At 47.2% G+C, this 18,737-nt stretch overlaps 1 protein-coding gene across 1 annotated transcript in view; it reads left to right on the forward strand.

Annotated features, from left to right (window-relative positions):
- Window positions 1-18,737, forward strand: part of LOC310849100 (1-phosphatidylinositol 4,5-bisphosphate phosphodiesterase gamma-1-like) — an 88,413-nt gene that overhangs the window by 11,679 nt on the left and 57,997 nt on the right. Inside the window, exon 2 of the mRNA XM_083748990.1 lies at window positions 17,572-17,721. Coding sequence (XP_083605116.1) covers window positions 17,572-17,721 — 150 coding nt within the window. The remainder of the gene's footprint in view (window positions 1-17,571; window positions 17,722-18,737) is intronic.

The raw sequence follows: 18,737 nt of genomic DNA on the forward strand, positions 1-18,737 counted from the left end.
TTCTTCTTCTTCTCCTCCTCCTCCTCCTCCTCCTCCTTGGCTAATCTGCTCCGCAAGGCCAATGAGCCTCAGTTGCATTCATGTTTTCTGTTCGGCCTCCTTCCCTGCCTATTGGCTCAGCCCTGCCCAGAGGCCGCTGGCTCCCTGCGTGTTGGACAAAGGAGAACTTTATTTGTGGCTAGATAAATAAACCGTTGGTTTTTGGCAGCTGCCAGCCCCTTGGGTGCTGGAAGGGCACAGGGCTATTCAAAGATTAGCTGTGTGACTGGCAAATCCCTTCTGGGCTCCGGCGGGGATTTCCTCTTTAAAAGGACATCAAATGGACCCCAACGTGGAAGGGAGATCCTTTGCCCCAAGGCAAGCAGGAGGCCCAGGGCCTCCTGGGTCATGGCCCCCTGATGTCTTTAACCTCCTTTGCTGAAACTGGAGCTGTGGGTGGATGATAGCTTTTCCAGACAGCTGGGTTTTCATTATGCATGCCTGTAGGGAGTGTGTTCTTCTTGTTGTTTAGTTGTTTAGTCGTGTCTGACTCTTCATGACCCCATGGACCAGATCACGCCAGGCCCTCCTGTCCTCCACTGCCTCCCACAGTTTGGTCAAACTCATGCTGGTAGCTTCGAGAACACTATGCAACCATCTCATCCTCTGCCATCCCCTTCTCCTTGTGCCCTCCATCTTTCCCAACATCAGGGTCTTTTTCAGAGAGTCTTCTCTTCTCCTGAGGTGGCCAAAGTCTTGGAGCCTCAGCTCCAGGATCTGTCCTTCCAGTGAGCACTCAGGGCTGATTTCCTTCAGAATGGAGAAGTTTGATCTTCTTGCAGTCCATGGGACTCTTATGGTCTCATGGTCTCCTCCAGCACCATACTTCAAAAGCATCTATTCTTCGGCGATCAGTCTTCTTTATGGTCCAGCTCTCAATTCCATACATCACTACTGGGTGTAGGTCTGTGAAAGCAGTCAAGATCGAAGCATGCCACCTTGAGCTCTTGGGAGAAAAGGTGGGGTTTAAATGTAAAAATTAACATTCTTGTGCAGCAGCAAAACCCCACTGTTTGAGCATGGTGGATGTTCCCTGTGGGCTGTGACGTCTTCACCGCCACCCAGCAAAAAACAGCAACAGCAATGCAATTTTCTTGAGTCTTCCTGCATAAGAAAGAACCCTTCCAAAACAGCTGTGCCCCAAGATATTTTGGGCGCAAGCTCTGCAGTGCCATCTCTCGAAAGGAATGCACAAGAGCCCTCCTGTTAGAGCGGGAGAAGTTCCCAGCGGGTTGCGCTGCCGGTGTGTTTGGCTACGCACATCCAGCCGTGAGAAAGGCAAACATGGAAAACGGGACAAAAATGGTAGGTAGCCCCTGTGAGACTTTCAGGTGAAGAGATCTCACCTGAGGCTACTTTGGAGAGAATGTTAAGGAACCAGGGTCGTTCCGGCATATGCGTAGGGCTTGTGAAAAAGTTGTGGACCTTGGCCTTTGCAGAAATTGCTAAAATGGAGCAATGGAGATTGTCATTTCAAACCTCCTGCTGGGCATCTTCTTGTAGCTGGTTGCTCAACACTGGGAGGACCCAAAGGGAGCCATGTTATCTAAGCAAAGGTGATATACAGGGACATCTCCCAGCAGAATGCAAACCTTTCTGGCTGCTATGAAATCCATAGATTTGAATTTTAATGCTTCCTAATGGATTGAACTGACAGATTTGTGGGTTTTTTGGGACGGCAGTCTCTAGTCTTCTTAAGCGCTGTTTGGTGGTGGAGCGGACTCCCTCTGAAATTGGTGGCCTTTCCTTCCTTGGAGGTTTCTCAGCAGAGCTTGCATGGTCGCCTGTCAGCTGTGCTTTAGTATTGCTGGGGGTGGAATGGATGACCTTTGGGGGACCCTATGATTCCATGACTCCTCTGCAGGAGGAGGAGGAGGGGGCTGTTTTGTATTACTAAAACCCAGTCGTTAAAGAATTATACAGTAGTACCTTGGTTCTCAAATGCCTTGGTACTCAAACAATTTGGAACCCAAACACTACAAACCTGGAAGTATGTGTTCCGGTTTTTGAACCTTTTTCAGAAGCCAAACGTGCTCCATTTTGAGTGTAATGCTCCCGATTTGAGTACCACACTTCTGTTTTGAGTGTTACGCTGAGGTCCGTTTTTGCTATTTATTTTGCGTTTTTCTGGCTCTTTTTTCAGTTTTTGTGACTGTGTGGAACCCAGTTCAGCTACTGATGGATTGATTGTGTGACTGCGGTACATCGCTTATTGCTTTCGTTTTATGGATCAACGGTCTCATTAGATAGTGAAATTCATGTTCAATTGCTGTTTTAGGGGTTGTTTTCAAAAGTCTGGCACGGATTAATCTGTTTTGCATTACTTTCCGTGGGAAAGCACGCCTTGGTTTTGGAACGCTTTGGTTTTGGAACGGACATCCGGAACGGATTAAGTTTGAGAACCAAGGTGCCACTGTAAAAGGAAAGAGAAAAGGGATGAGATGAAAGCGCACCCGATCCAAGGGCAGAAAAGGCTGCCTTGCGCTGAGTCAGGCCCCTCATCCACCTTGCAGACGATAGCGTCCGCTCTGAGAGTCTTTCCTGACTGTACCAGATACGCCAGGAAGTGTGCCGGTGTCTTTCTGTGTCGCTGTCAGTTCGCAGGGTCTGCACAGCCACAGCACCGGAAACTTGCCTGCGTGGATGTTTCTGTGGACGGTAAAAATAATTTTGAAAATGATGAAAAATTGATGAAGATGTGGCCATTTGTTTACAATTTCGTTGACTAGACCAGGAATATTACTTACACCCGAGGAGTACATATAGCTCAATGAAGATCAAATTTGGTGGAAACCATGTTTTTTAAAGAAATAGTGGCTTATGAGCAATAGCGGCTTTCTCGCAAGCATACATCTTTTTAAAGAGTAGAATAAGAAGACGGAAAAGTTTTAATTATAATTATAAATAATAGTCAAAGCTGTCTATTTAAAAATAGATTTTTAAATACATTATGGAACTGTTAAAAATTGTATAATACATTTTTAAATGAATAATGTGTTTATTGTAAAATGTATTTAAAATTATAATACATTATTTAAAAATTACGTTATATACTTACTTATTTATAAGACTTCAGTTATCCCCAGGATGCAGGTAGCGCTGTGGGTTAAACCACAGAGCCTAGGACTTGCCGATCAGAAGGTCGGCGGTTCGAATCCCCGCGCCGGAGTGAGCTCCCGTTGCTCGGTCCCTGCTCCTGCCAACCTAGCAGTTCAAAAGCACGTCAAAGTGCAAGTAGATAAATAGGTACCACTCCAGCGGGAAGGTAAATGGCGTTTCTGTGCGCTGCTCTGGTTCGCCAGAAGCGGCTTAGTCATGCTGGCCACATGACCCGGAAGCTGTATGCCAGCTCCCTCGGCCAGTAAAGTGAGACGAGTGCTGCAACCCCAGAGTCGGCCACGACTGGACCTAATGGTCAGGGGTCCCTTTACCCTTTACCTTCACTATACGTACACACATTACTTTACATTTACATTTACTCCTAAGAGGTACCACTCCAGCGGGAAGGTAAATGGCGTTTCTGTGCGCTGCTCTGGTTCGCCAGAAGCGGCTTAGTCATGCTGGCCACATGACCCGGAAGCTGTACGCCGGCTCCCACAGCCAATAAAGCGAGATGAGCGCTGCAACCCCAGAGTCATTCACGACTGGACCTAATGGTCAGGGGTCCCTTTACCTTTGCCTTTATCCCCAGGGTAAAAAAAGGGGGGCACATTATCTACCTGGCCAGGGCCTCTGCCTGGCTCTGCAAGGTCCTGTGTGGACCCACACGGACGGTGGCATGTAGCCGTGACCCCCGTATTCGGTTTCTCCCCACCCTCCTTTCCCAGCTGGTCCGCCAGCCTCTTAATTCTCTTTCCTGCCCTCTACCTGCTGCGATCTGTCGGAGCCCAGCTGCAGAAGGAATTTGTTACTGGAAATCCCGGGAACTGGCTGGTTTCCTGCCTATTTGTACAGGACAATAACTTCGAGTCTGCTAACATCGCTCTGGTTGCCCTCCCCACCCCAACGCCCCTGTGTGGCGGCGTCTCGGTGACTTTGGTTGGGAGAACTTAATTTGTAGTGAGATGACAGTTGCGAGAAAGGAGATTCTGACCTAAGGGTCGCCCAATTCAAACCCCCTGCGATGCAGGAATGACTATCCATCAATCTACTAGTTCTCAGCTGTGCAGGATAGACTTGCGCGCAGGAGAACTTTCCACGGGGTTGTAACTTTTGAGGCTTGTTTTACCCACCCATGAAAGTTCACTGAGAGATAAAGAGCGTTTCCACTGTGTTGAGGAATGTAGCTTTCTGCTGAAAATGAAGGCAAGGTTTCACCTTTGCCAGGAATTGAATTCCCCTCCCTCTTTTTATACTGCTAATATGTCAAAGACAGCATCTTAAAAAGCAGAGACATCACCTTGCCAACAACGGCCCATATAGTTAAAGCTATGGTTTTCCCAGTAGTGATGTATGGAAGTGAGAGCTGGACCATCAAGAAGGCTGATCACCGAAGAATGAATGCCTTTCAATTCTGGTGCTGGAGGAGACTCTTGAGAGTCTCATGGACTGCAGGAAGATCCAACCTCTCCATTCTGAAGGAAATCAGCCCTGAGTGCTCACTGGAAGGACAGATCCTGAAGCTGAGGCTCCAAGACTTTGGCCACTTCATGAGAAGAGAAGACTCCCTGGAAAAGACCCTGATGTTGGGAAAGATGGAGGGCACCAGGAGAAGGGGGTGACGGAAGACGAGATGGTTGGACAGTGTTCTCAAAGCTACCAGCATGAGTTTGACCAAACTGCGGGAGGCAGTGGAAGACAGGAGTGCCTGGCGTGCTCTGGTCCAGGGGGTCACGAAGAGGCGGACACGACTAAACGACTAAACAACAACAAATATGTCAAAGTGTAAGATTCCACATTCTGCAATTTGAAATTCCGCTTTGAACAGTTTGGTGAGGCGAGATGGTTATACACTTTGCAGAATATTTTGGTTAAAATATTCGTAGGCATTGCGGCTCATTCTGGATACAAACCTGTATTCTTACATTTGGAATAAAGCTGTATTATTTTGGGGATTAGCGCTGAAAAGTATTTTTAAAAGGCATCAGAATCCCTTGCATGTCCCCCCCCCAGTATATTGGAAGGGTACTTTGAAGAAAGTTATTTTGGGGTTAGTGATGGATCTTCTGACTGCAGCCAAAATTATGATTTTTGTCCATTGGAAGAAATTATTCTCGGCCCTTGATGGAATGTGATGGCTACCTTAGTGAAATTAATACTTTAAGGTCATCAGCTGGCTGAAAACGACCTTGGTGAACATATCCACTATACATTTAATGTGGTATCATTCCACTTTAAATAGCCATAGCTCCCCCCAAAGAATTCTGGGAGCTGTAGTTTGTTAAGGGTGTTGAGAGCTGTTAGGAGACCCCTATTCCCTGTCACAGAACTACAATTCCCAGAGTGGTTTAACGGTCAATCCTCTTCCCAGGTAAGCCTGGGAATTGTAGCTCTGTGAGGGAAATAGGGGCCTCAGCACTCTTAACAAACTACAGTTCCCAGAATTCCCTGGGGGAAGCCATGACTGTTTTAAAGTGGTATCATTCTGCTTCAAACGTATAGGGACCCTAGTCCTTAGCTGCAAAGTTTTGGAGTCAATATTTGCAGGGCAACATTAGACCTTCTGTATTATATAATAGATCCTGCAGGGGTGTGTGTGTGTGTGTGTGTGTGTGTGTTGTTTTTAAAGTCGCACAAGTCAGAATTCTTTCACAGGGCGAGATTCCAGATAATGGAATTACAAGAAGCCTGCATTTAGCTTAACAGAGAAGACTGTCTGACTTGTATGCATTGATACATGATGAAATAAACATGTCTGCAATGAGATCATCAATTTACATAATTAGAAAACTTATCCTCCGCCCACCCAGTGCTTTTGCATTGCTCGGTGAAGCTTATTTTTTTTTTTTAAGAGCACACACAATCCCATCAGCGACATAAAACATAAACTTGGAAACAGGCTTGGCATACATCTGCGTCTGAATTTATGCAATCTTTGACGGCGTCCCAGTTAGCAAGATCAGGGAAGGAGTGGAAGAGACAATACAACTAAGTTTCAATTATTTTCCTCACTGGTTTTTCAGGGCTGTAGCCACGTTCAGAGTAGACCCATTGAACTCAATGGGCCTAAGCTAGTCATACCCATCAGTTTCAATGAGTTTACTCTGTTGGATACAGCGCATGGCGTCCCTTTCTGCACTCATAGACAACAAGGAGTCTTGTGATACTTCAGAGACTAACCAAGTTATTGTTATGGGTCTTTTGTGAATGGATGCATGAAATGCCATCTTTGGTTGGCATTGCATTTCTATAGCCACAAATCCCGAGAGGTACAATCCTGCACAAAGCTTAAGCATAGGTACAAGAAAAGTGGCACATTTATGATTTGGCGGAGTTGTTATTGATAACAGGAAATGACTATAAATTCGCACACATGGTGGAAAATAGGAAACTGCCTCGTTTCGAGCCAGACTATTGTTCCACCTAACTCAATATTGTCTACACTGACTGGCAGCTCTCCAGGGTTTCAGTCAGGGAACATTCTCTACAGCTGAGCTACTTAAAAACCTCTGAGGAAGGAGAGTCTACCACAGGCTTCCTCAACCTCAGCCCTCCAGATGTTTTGGGACTACAACTCCCATGACCCCTGACCACTGGTCCTGCTAGCTATAATAATAATAATAATAATAATAATAATAATAATAATAATAATAATAATAATAATAATAATAATAATAATTTATTATTTGTACCACACCCATCTGGCTGGGTGTCTTCTGAATGTCAGGTAGTTGTTTATCTCTTTGACATCTGATGGGAGGGCGTTCCATAGGGCGAGCGCCACCACCGAGAAGGCCCTCTGCCTGGTTCCCTGTAGCTTTGCTTCTCGCAATGAGGGAACCGCCAGAAGGCTCTCGGCGCTGGACCTCAGTGTCCAAGCTGGATGATGGGGGTGGAGACGCTCCTTCAGGTATACTGGACCGAGGCCGTTTAGGGCTTTAAAGATCAGCACCAATACTTTGAATTGTGCTTGGAAACATACTGGGAGCCAATGTAGGTCTTTCAAGACCGGTGTTATATGGTCTCGGCGGCTGCCCCCAGTCACCAATCTAGCTGCCGCATTCTGGATTAGTTGTAGTTTCCGGGTCACCTTCAAAGGTAGCCCCACGTAGAGCGCATTGCAGTAGTCCAAGCGGGAGATAACTAGAGCATGCACCACTCTGGCGAGACAGTCCGCAGGCAGGTAGGGTCTCAGCCTGCGTACCAGGTGGAGTTGGTAGACAGCTGCTTTGGATACAGAATTGACCTGTGCCTCCATGGACAGCTGTGAGTCCAAAATGACTCCCAGGCTGCGCTCCTGGTCCTTCAGGGGCACAGTTATCCCATTCAGGACCAGGGAGTTTTCCACACCCGCCCGCCCCCTGTCCTCCTAAAACAGTACTTCTGTCTTGTCAGGATTCAACCTCAATCCATTAGCCGCCATCCATCCTCCAACCACCTCCAGACACTCACACAGGGCCTTCGCTGGTTCTGATTTGAAAGAGAGGTAGAGTTGGGTATCATCTGCATATTGATGGTCACCCATGATCCAGCTAGGGATCATGGGAGTTGTAGGCCAAAAACATCTGGAGGGCCGAGGCTGAGGAAGCCTGGTCCACCATCTCTCAAGGGAGTCTGTTCCGCTGTCAAAGGACTCTTTCTGTCAGAAAGTTCTTCCCGATGTTTAGCTGAAATTTTTTGTGTGTGCCTTTTTAGTGGGGCTGGGGGGGGGGAGGGTGGTCAACTGCTGGGCAAAGTCCAAAGTCGCCCCCAGAAGGTGGTGCCCACAGACCTCTGGCTCCTGCAGAAAGCTCAACCCTCCGTGCCGTCTCCTAGTCCAAGACCGCAGAGCCGGAAACCACCCCATAATAACCCCACTGGCTGCGGCTGCTTCAAAGAGCATAATGAGAGTCATGCTGGAAAGGTGGGCAGGCTTTGCGTTTAAATGGCCCCTTGTCGGTAGACAGCTGTAATTTGAACGGATGAGATCAAACTACTCTTGAGGCGGAGGACAGTCAGGATAAGGAAAACCAAACAGGATGGAGGTTAAGGCGAGAGTTTTGGGGCTTTGTCAATTCGGCCGCAGGCTGCCCTCTGTCTCCTTTGCGGATGCACGCAGGGTACCTCACTTTTGAACAGGTTTGGGGTTGGTTTAAGTTTAAGTCATGGCTGCCACCCCCTCCAAAAATGTATATACTGTATAAACCCCATGGAATTGGTGTTTTTGTTTTTGAGATGGTTGAGAATTATTTGCTGCACAGCCCCTAAGCCAGCTGCTGTAGGAGCAAACGCACAAAGATCCACACGGATACAGAGTTTGAAACAGCCGTGTGCCAAGAGTCTCCCTTGTGGTGCAGCGCTGGAAACAATCGCTGCTTAACGTGACCCAGGTCTCTGGGTGTGATGGTTTCTGGAAACTTGTGTCAGACTCCGGAAATCCCCAAAAGTGCACTCGGTCCTATTTATAACACGGGAGGAAACGAAATAGCCTTGTTCCTGGGAGCGTAAGTGGCCTTGCAGTGATGTTCCCAAATGTGATGGAGGGAATAAGACAGGAGTTGTTGACCCCATGGCTTATTTTTAGGGGGATGCGGGTGGCACTGTGGTCTAAACCACAGAGCCTAGGGCTTGCCGATCAGAAGGTCGGCGGTTCAAATCCCCACAACAGGGTAAGCTCCCGTTGCTCGGTCCCTGCTCTTGCCCACCTAGCAGTTCGAAAGGACGTCAAAGTGCAAGTAGATAAATAGGTACTGCTCTGGCGGGAAGGTAAGCGGTGTTACCATGCGCTGCTCTGGTTCGCCAGAAGCGGCTTAGTCATGCTGGCCACATGACCTGGAAGCTGTTTGCGCACAAACACCAACTCCCTCGGCCAATAAAGTGAGTTGAGCGCTGCAACCCCAGAGTCGTCCGCGACTGGACCCAATGGTCAGGGGTACCTTTACTATACCACTTTAAAGGGACGCAGGTGGCGCTGTGGGTTAAACCACAGAGCCTAGGGCCTGCCGATCAGAAGGTTGGCGGTTCGAATCTCTGCGACAGGGTGAGCTCCTGTTGCTCAGTCCCAGCTCCTGCCAACCTAGCAGTTCGAAAGCTCCGGCGGGAAAGTAAACGGCATTTCCGTGCGCTGCTCTGGTTTGCCAGAAGCAGCTTAGTCATGCTGGCCACATGACCCGGAAGCTGTACACCGGCTCCCTCGGCCAGTAAAGCGAGATGAGTGCCGCAACCCCAGAGTCGTCCGCGACTGGACTTAACGGTCAGGGGTCCCTTTACCTTTTTTACCCCCCAACTTCTTAAACTGCAGTCCACCTTGATGTGGTCCTGTTGGTTTTTGGGAAGGTGTTTGTTTTGTTTTTGTTTTTTGGGAAGGTTTTTGCCTGTGTACAAATCCCAACTTTTCCTTCCCTTTTTTCTTACATTCTTATATTCTGTTTGTGAGCGAGAGAGTGCCCGTACCGATTGTGTTGTTCCCAGAGAACAGGAGATAGGGGAGTTTGGCAAGGGCGACACACTTTTGCCAGAGTCATTTGGCCCCATAAAATATATCCCCTGTAGGGTTATTTGTGGGAGAAACAGGCGGAAGCAGGCATGGATGCGCAGAGGAGATAGGAAAAGGGACGCCGACAGGGAACAGATAAGGCAGAAAAGGGGAAACAGATGGAAATAGAGACAGAGGCCCATTTCAAAAGGTGATCTGGAACAACTTTTGCATGCTTTGCTGATCATTACTGGTGCATAAAGTAGGAAAATGTTGAGAGAATGACCAGAAATCAGAGGCTCCGTCTTGTTAGTACGACCATGAGATGTAAGATACTGGGAAGCCATCTCTGGGGATCCTTGCTGGTTCTCTGTGCCAAATTTGCGCCAAAATTACAAAGATTGCCAGGGGTATTTTCTGTCTTTTTTGTCAACAGGCAAATCATTTAAAGATGTGAAGAGGCAGAAGTTGCGTTCAGATTATTGGAGATATCTGAACGGTGATGTCTCTGAGGTGCATCCATGAACAGTTATTAGGTTTTGCATTAAAAATATTAATTGATTGGCAGAGATTTGTTTTGTTTACAACTTCTCAAGAAAACCCAAAGACTGGTCACAAAGGTTTATGCTTAGTAAGAAAGTGTTTTGCATATGTATACTGTCATGAATAGTGGTGTATGTACAGGAATACAGGTTTTTGTAAAAAAAAATTGGGGGGTGTCTGGGAAAATTAAAAAGGACAGCACCAACAATAGCATCAGTGATGAATTTGGGGTGGGACATTCCAGATGAGCAGGTCTGTTGAAAACTACCAGGCGCTGAGGGGAAAACTGAATCACCTCACAACTGGGATTGGCAGGAGAAGTCACGTTAGCAGGAGAGGTTTTCTCAGGAGGAAAATCGAGGAAGGAGAAAGACAAGCATGGGGCAAGCTGTAAGGAGGAAGGAAATGCTACTTTGCGGTGGCCGGAGAGTTACGATGAAAATAGCCAAGGTCTATTTTCATAATTGCAAAAATAAATCCTCTCCAGCCTTGGTGTAGTTTGCTGGCATTGGTTTCAGGACTTGACTTTCTGAGAAATGCTCAGAACAATGGGGTGTACAGTAGGTGGAAACTGTGATGGGGCAAGTTGGGAAGGAGTTTGCGGCATGCGGAACAGTTTGCCAGGCTTTTAGACTGGAGAGTCGGGGGCAGCGTTCGAATTTCATAGAATCATAGAGTTGGAAGAGACCACAAGGGCCATCGAGTCCAACCCCCTGCCAAGCAGGAAACACCATCAGAGCATTCCTGACATATGGTTGTCAAGCCTCTGCTTAAAGACCTCCAAAGAAGGAGACTCCACCACACTCCTTGGCAGCAAATTCCACTGTCAAACAGCTCTTACTGTCAGGAAGTTCTTCCGAATGTTTAGGTGGAATCTTCTTTCTTGTAGTTTGGAGCCATTATTCCGTGTCCGCTTCTCTGGAGCAGCAGAAAACAACCTTTCTCCCTCCTCTATGTGACATCCTTTTATATATTTGAACATGGCTATCATATCACCCCTTACCCTCCTCTTCTCCAGGCTAAACATGCCCAGCTCCCTTAGCCGTTGGTTTCCCTTAGCCGAATTTGTTGGTTTATTTGTTCCATGAAATGTATGTTGTAAAGCAGGGGTCAGCAACCTAAGGCCCATGTGCCACAAGCAGCCCACGGTGGTCATTTAACCAGCCCACGAGTCGCCCCCCCAAACCGAGCTGCCCGCTTGGCGAGTCCCTGTGCACTGCGCTAAACTGGTGCAGCACAGCATGGGGACTCGCTTCTGCGGCCCCGGAAATCACGTCTGCACAGACGCAGATGGCAGAAATCGTGGGCTGGTGCGCGATCCGGCCCACAGAAAGATCTCCGCTGGAGTGAACCGGCCCAGGCAAGGTAAACCTTGCCCACCCCTGTCGTGAAGCAACAACAACAGCCCCCTCAACACAGTTTACAAAGAGGATAAAACAATAAAATTATCAATAAGCATAAAATAACAACCGTAATGTAAGGCTTTCGAAAAGTTAAAGCAGCAGTAGACTAGTAACGTATTAAAAGCGCAGCAACTTCCTGAAGTCCTTGTTTCCAGACACAGAGACCCCAGAAGGAGGAGTGGTCAGTAGGTGACAGTGACGTCACCTGTCTGGTGTGAATAGGCAGGGAGTTCCAAAGTGAAATATCCAGTTCTTACAGATGTGGAACGGGCATTGAGTGGCACCTGTAACAGCACCTCTTCTCCCCATCAAAACCATCTGGTGGGCATATTTAGAGCAAGGTGATTTCACAGGTGAACCGGTCCCAAGTTGCTAAGTTGTTTTATCTGATAATAGTAACACCGTAAACTTGGCCTCATGGCAAATGAGCAACCAGTGCAGATCTCTGAGCCACAGGTGTTAATATGCTATAGGTTTTAACCTGCACGGTTGTTTTTTTCACGTTCTTTAAAAGTTGTTATTAAAAATGGCCGATGGTGATGGATGGGAATCAAGGGACCTGGGACAGCCAGAGGAATTGTGGGCCATCGGGCATCCCTTCCGCAACGCAGGGCCAGAGCAAGGCAACTTTGCTACCCAAGGCAGAATGTCAAAAGATGGGCTGTTCCCAAGTCACAGTGCACTGTGCCCATGTCAGAAACTCAGATATATAAACTTGGCACCAATTGGCTCCTTAAACCAAGGTTACGGTGGCCCAAATAGAACGTCTAGTGCCCATTTGGATATTTTCTGATTTTTATGGTTTACCATACATTGTAATGTTTACCATACATTGTAAAGGCAAGCAAAATGCGAGGGAGATGGTGAAAGATACAGCAAATTGAATGCAGATTTCCAAAGAATAGCAAGGAGAGACAAGAAGACCTTCTTAAACGAGCAATGCAAAGAAATAGAGGAAAGCAATAGAATGGGAAGAACCAGAGATCTGTTCAAGAAAATTGGAGATATGAAAGGAACATTTCGTACAAAGATTTCCATAATAAAGGACAAAAGTGGAAAGGACCTAACAGAAGCAGAAGACATCAAGAAGAGGTGGCAAGAATACACAGAGGAATTATACCAGAAAGAAATGGATGTCTCGTATACCCCAGGTAGTGTGGTTGCTGACCTTGAGCCAGACATCCTGGAAAGTGAAGTCAAATGGGCCTTAGAAAGCACTGCAAATAACAAGGCCAGTGGAAGTGATGATATTCCAGCTGAACTATTTAAAATTTTAAAAGATGATGCTGTTAAGGTGCTACACTCAATATGCCAGCAAGTTTGGAAAACTCAGCAGTGGCCAGAAGATTGGAGAAGATCAGTCTACATCCCAATCCCAAAGAAGGGCAGTGCCAAAGAATGCTCCAACTACCGCACAATTGCACTCATTTCACACGCTAGCAAGGTTATGCTTAAAATTCTACAAGGAAGGCTCAAGCAGTATGTGGACCGAGAACTCCCAGAAGTGCAAGCTGGATTTAGAAGAGGCAGAGGAACCAGAGACCAAATTGCAAACATGCGCTGGATTATGGAGAAAGCTAGAGAGTTCCAGAAAGACATCTACTTCTGCTTCATTGACTATGCAAAAGCCTTTGACTGTGTCGACCACGGCAAACTATGGCAAGTTCTTAAAGAAATGGGAGTGCCAGATCACCTCATCTGTCTCCTGAGAAATCTCTATGTGGGACGAGAAGCTACAGTTAGAACTGGATATGGAACAACTGATTGGTTCAAAATTGGGAAAGGAGTACGACAAGGCTGTATTTTGTCTCCCTGCTTATTTAACTTATATGCAGAATTCATCATGCGAAAGGCTGGGCTGGATGAATCTCTAGCCGGAATTAAGATTGCCGGAAGAAATATCAACAACCTCAGATATGCAGATGACACAACCTCGATGGCAGAAAGTGAGGAGGAATTAAAGAACCTTTTAATGAGGGTGAAAGAGGAGAGCGCAAAATATGGTCTGAAGCTCAACATCAAAAAAAACGAAGATCATGGCCACTGGTCCCATCACCTCCTGGCAAATAGAAGGGGAAGAAATGGAGGTAGTGAGAGATTTTACTTTCTTGGGCTCAATGATCACTGCAGATGGTGACAGCAGCCACGAAATTAAAAGACGCCTGCTTCTTGGGAGAAGGGCAATGACAGGCCTAGACAGCATCTTGAGAAGTAGAGATATCACCTTGCCAACAAAGGTTCGTATAGTTAAAGCTATGGTTTTCCCAGTAGTGATGTATGGAAGTGAGACCATAAAGAAGGCTGATCGCCGAAGAATTGATGCTTTTGAATTATGGTGCTGGAGGAGACTCTTGAGAGTCCCATGGACTGCAAGAAGATCAAACCTCTCCATACTGAAGGAAATCAACCCTGAGTGCTCACTGGAAGGACAGATTGTGAAGCTGAGGCTCCAGTACTTTGGCCACCTCATGAGAAGAGAAGACTCCCTGGAGAAGACCCTGATGTTGGGAAAGATGGAGGGCACAAGGAGAAGGGGACGGCAGAGGACGAGATGGTTGGATAGTGTTTTCGAGGTTACCAGCATGAGTTTGACCAAACTGCGGAAGGCAGTGGAGGACAGAGGTGCCTGGCGTTCTCTGGTCCATGGGGTCATGAAGAGTCGGACACGACTAAACGACTAAACAACAACAATACATTGTAATTGGAGTGCTATTTTGTATCATGCAGCTTTTCGGACTGATGAAGCATGTAGCGAAACCTGTAATATATCCTGAGAACAGGTCTCCTTTTGCCCAATTGCTTTGTGTTTCCAAGACCTATTGAAGAACATCTCATCCAGTTCAATCTTTGAAAAACATCTTTGAAAAACTTTTCCACATTCTCCAGTGTGGCGAATCCTTGCCATTGTGGTGGCATGGGGTTGCTGTTCTGTGATTGGACTTTACGCTACTTGTTGAACGGTTCATTTATCCAGTCTGTATAACGTTTATTGCACATGTCACTTGTTAAGATACAGTTGTACACTTATCCATTCCATGTTTACAGTATCTCCAGGCTTTGTTTTGCACATGGCACCTTAGTATGTTTGTTGCTTGAATGGTTGCAAGTCTATTTCTATTCTAGTTATTATTCTAGTACAGTGGTACCTCGGGTTAAGTACTTAATTCGTTCTGGAGGTCTGTTCTTAACCTGAAAATATTCTTAACCTGAAACACCACTTTAGCTAATGGGGCCTCCTTTTGCCGCCACGCCGCCGGAGCCCGATTTCTGTTCTTATCCTGAAGCAAAGTTCTTAACCTGAAGTACTATTTCTGGGTTAGTGGAGTGTGTAACCTGAAGCGTATGTAACCCGAGGTACCACTGTAAATTTGGTTTTATACTTATACACCAGTTTGTGGTGGTGTTTTGTTGGATAGTTCAGATGACAAACTTGATCTGGGTTAAGAGCTTTGAGAGCTGAAACCGCATATCTATTGGCCTGTTCTGTCCTTTTTTGTTAAGGGTGATGCGGACCATTCATAATGTAGGAATATTCTTCACATCCGTGGGCAGGGCAGTGGGGTTTGGGGTAAGCAAAGACAAGCTTCAGCTATTTGCTATAACCTCGTTCCCTGCTCCTGCTCAGCCTGCACAGAAAAGGCATTTTGGTTCTAGAAATTCATTCCAACTGTGCAGATAAAATATGCCTGATAGAATTCTACAGGACGGGGTATTGGTGTGTGAAAACAGCCCAGATCCAAAGATGCCCAGGGATGCACCTCCAGATAGCAGAGACTTCAGGAACCATCCTTGCACCCAGGCATCTTCACTTGGTTGCGGGTTCAAAATGCTCCTGGCGCCTGGCTAATTTCGAACACTGTGCAGTATCTGTCGGGGGACTGCCATCTAAACCAGGGAGGGAGGCAGGTGGGGCGTTGGGATACAGAGAGCCCCCAAAACTCCTGAGGAGCAGCTCCGCTTCCAGTGGTGGGAAAAGCCAAACCTCCAGTGGGGAAGAGAGGGAAGGAGCCAGCCAAGTGGGGAAAGGGGTTGAGAGCCCCAGTGCCTCACCTCGCCAGGTTGGCCAGGAGGGACGCACACCAGTTCCGTCGCTCAGCCTGCGCAGGGGGGTGAAACGTAAGGAGGGGAGGAGGAGGCTTGGGGTGCCGAAGTTCTTATGTTGGGGGAGAAGCCGGAAGGGGCCACTCCCGGATTCTGCAAGTGACTAAGATGGACATGAGCTTTGTGGTTCTGCACTGTAAATAGTATGCACATAGCTATCAACTTTCAGATTTGAAAATAAGGGATCATCAGCCTCGAAAATAAGGGATCAGCAGCCTCACCTGTCCCGGGGACAGTCTACGGGATATCTAACAAGCCAGGATAGCAGCGGGAAGCAGCGGGAAACGGCGCTGGAATAAGGGAATTTCCCGCAAAAAAAAAGGGAAGGTTGACAGCTATGTGTTTGCACCAATAAAACCTGTAAAAGACAGGTCAGAGGCCTGCCTGGTTACTCACGAGCAACCACCACCAGCACCTGACAGTATCCAAGGCATGACAAGCCATTTTGTCACTTGAGGCTCAAAATCCTCTCCCTGGGAGTAAAAATATCGCAATGATAATGGATGTTTTGAAGAAGTAACCCTTTGACACCCAAGGCAGCTGTCTCCCTCTGCCCAACGACAGAGCCGGCCCTGTCCTTAGGAGGACACCCTACTGAGCTCCCCGGTCTTGGCGTCCCTTCTCATGCCAAGCCCACTGTCCTGACCTCCCCTCCGTCTCCAGATTTCTCTCAAGGGGGGGGCGACTTAGTAAGAGAGATTCCCAGGCCCGGGCTAAATGCAAACGGGTGATGGCCTGGAGTTTCTTGACTGCATCCCGGCGTTTCCAGGGCAACCGGGCCCTGCATGAGGCTGGGCATGTGGAAGCGGTTTGAGAAAAGGAGAGGGGCCCCGGGAACAAAGGCTGTTTCACTCCCAGACTGGAGGCCTGCGTGGCGGGTTACGTGTTTCGAGGGAGACGGTCCGCACATTTGGCTGAGAGGTGACTGCTAAGTACTGGGCACGCATGCGAAGAAGTCCAGGGGGGCAGACAGACTCTGTACAGATATTCAACAGGGACATCCCTCCCTCCCTTCTCACCTTCCTTGCTTCATCTCTACACTGGGGAGAGCTGCACCTGTTGAATTCTGCCTGTGATGCATTGAAAGGTTCAAAGCCTCGACCAAGAAACTCTTCCAGTGAGAAATGCAACGTTCTCTCTTGGCTGTAAACAACATGAGGGTTAGTGTTAAGTTTATTAATTGAGTCCGTATAATCTAGATTAATTCATTCCACATAAATACCACCCTGGGAATCTTATAAATTGCCTCTTAATATGAAAGGAATGAGATGGCGGTGGGAACTTCAAGTTAATTAGTGCAGAATATTATTATGATTGTTGTTGTTGTTGTTTATTAACCTGACCTTCACCAGAACAGCCCACGGCAAGTGACAGCAATATAAAATACGGCATTTAAAACTATTTAAAACAATTTCAAATCACTTCCCATGAGGTGTCTCAATGCAATTTGCAATGCAATGAAAACCTACAGAGAAAAAATGCATATATATAAAAACAGTTAAAGCATTTGCATATATAAAGGCAAGCTTGAAAATTATATATAAATAACAATGATTTTGAACAATAGCAACAACACACATATATAATCCAATGCAGATGTCAACAAGGATGAAATGCATGAATCACAGGCTGTGGTCGTTGCAATCCCCAGTGTCAGGGGATCAAATCTATTACACACATTGCTGAACCTGATTGCAATCACGCATATAGTGATTGCAATACCTCATGAAATGATTTCTCTCTGGGTTCCTGTTATTCATATTATTTTATATACCGAATTAAATTTTCAAAAATCTATTTCAAAAGAAAAGGAAGGGAGACTCTGGAAACAGCGAGTTAAAGTGAGTGTTTTTGAGCAAGCCTAAACCTACCAGGTCTTTGGAAAATACATTGACACATGTTCATCTCTTTCCCTCTCTCTTTAACCTGCAGTGGACATTAGGGAAATTAAGGAGATCCGTCCAGGGAAGAATTCCCGGGATTTTGAACGATACCCAGAAGATGCCCGGAAACTGGATTCGGCTTTGTGCTTCGTTGTCTTATACGGAATTGACTTCAGGCTGAAGACCTTGAGCTTGGCTGGTCAGTGGGGCGCAATGGGGAGGAGGTTTGTGAAGAGGGGAGGCAAATCTTTACACCCCTTGCCAGGGAGGGAGGGGATTCTTGCCACCTTTTCAGTCCCTTCCAAGCCTACAATTCTATAAAGACACCAAGTCCATTTTATTGACTAGAAAGTCGAGTCCTGGGAGAGGAGGAAGGTGCTTTTCTGACCCCTTGCCTGTTCCGTTGGCCTGCATACGCAAACAGAGACCGCCTCTTTTTACCTGGAAATTCGCTTGCAACCTGTTCCCTCCCTCCCTGGGTCGCCATTAATAGCAGAAGAATGAGATTTGGAAACCGAGCTGTTTCCATTTGCAGCGTCTACTTTCTATTAAGCAAACCGAGACTGTCTGTGGTTACACCTCGCTCGGATTAGCATAGATGGCAGATTACTTTCTCCTAATTAGGTAGCGCTCTGAGATAATCGCCCGAGTTTCTCGCAGGAGCAACGGACGCATGGCAGCAGGAGTTGTGGCGAGAGGAGAGTTCTCCTCGCCTGATCTCCAGCCTGTTGCTCTTTGCCAGAGCCGATCCTATGCTCCTGGTGGTTTTTTGTGGCACTGTGCCTTCCTTGCTGCTTCCTGGACCTCCAAGTGAGCAGCAGCAACAGGACCGACCCAGTGCTGGATTTACTTACAGTGGACACATGATCCATGCGGGATGCACATTTGCAGCCTGCAGCGTTCGCAACCTGCATCTGCGCATGTGCGGGTTGCAGTTCAGTGCTTCTGCGCATGTGCAAAGCACAATTTAGCGTTCTGCGCGACCGCCGAAACCCAGAAGTAACCCATTCCAGTACTTCCAGGTTTCGGCGGTCCATAACCCGAAATGACACAACCTGAAGCGGCTGTAACCCAAGGTATGACTGTATAAGCTAACCAAGCTGTAGCTTAGGGCATAGGTAGGCAAACTAAGGCCCAGGGGCTGGATCCGACCCAATCGCCTTCTCAATCCGGCCCGCGGACGGTCCAGGAACCAGCGTGTTTTACAGGAGCAGA

This window comes from Podarcis gaigeae (assembly GCF_964106915.1).
Source record: "Podarcis gaigeae genome assembly, chromosome: 7".
NCBI lineage: Eukaryota > Metazoa > Chordata > Lepidosauria > Squamata > Lacertidae > Podarcis > Podarcis gaigeae.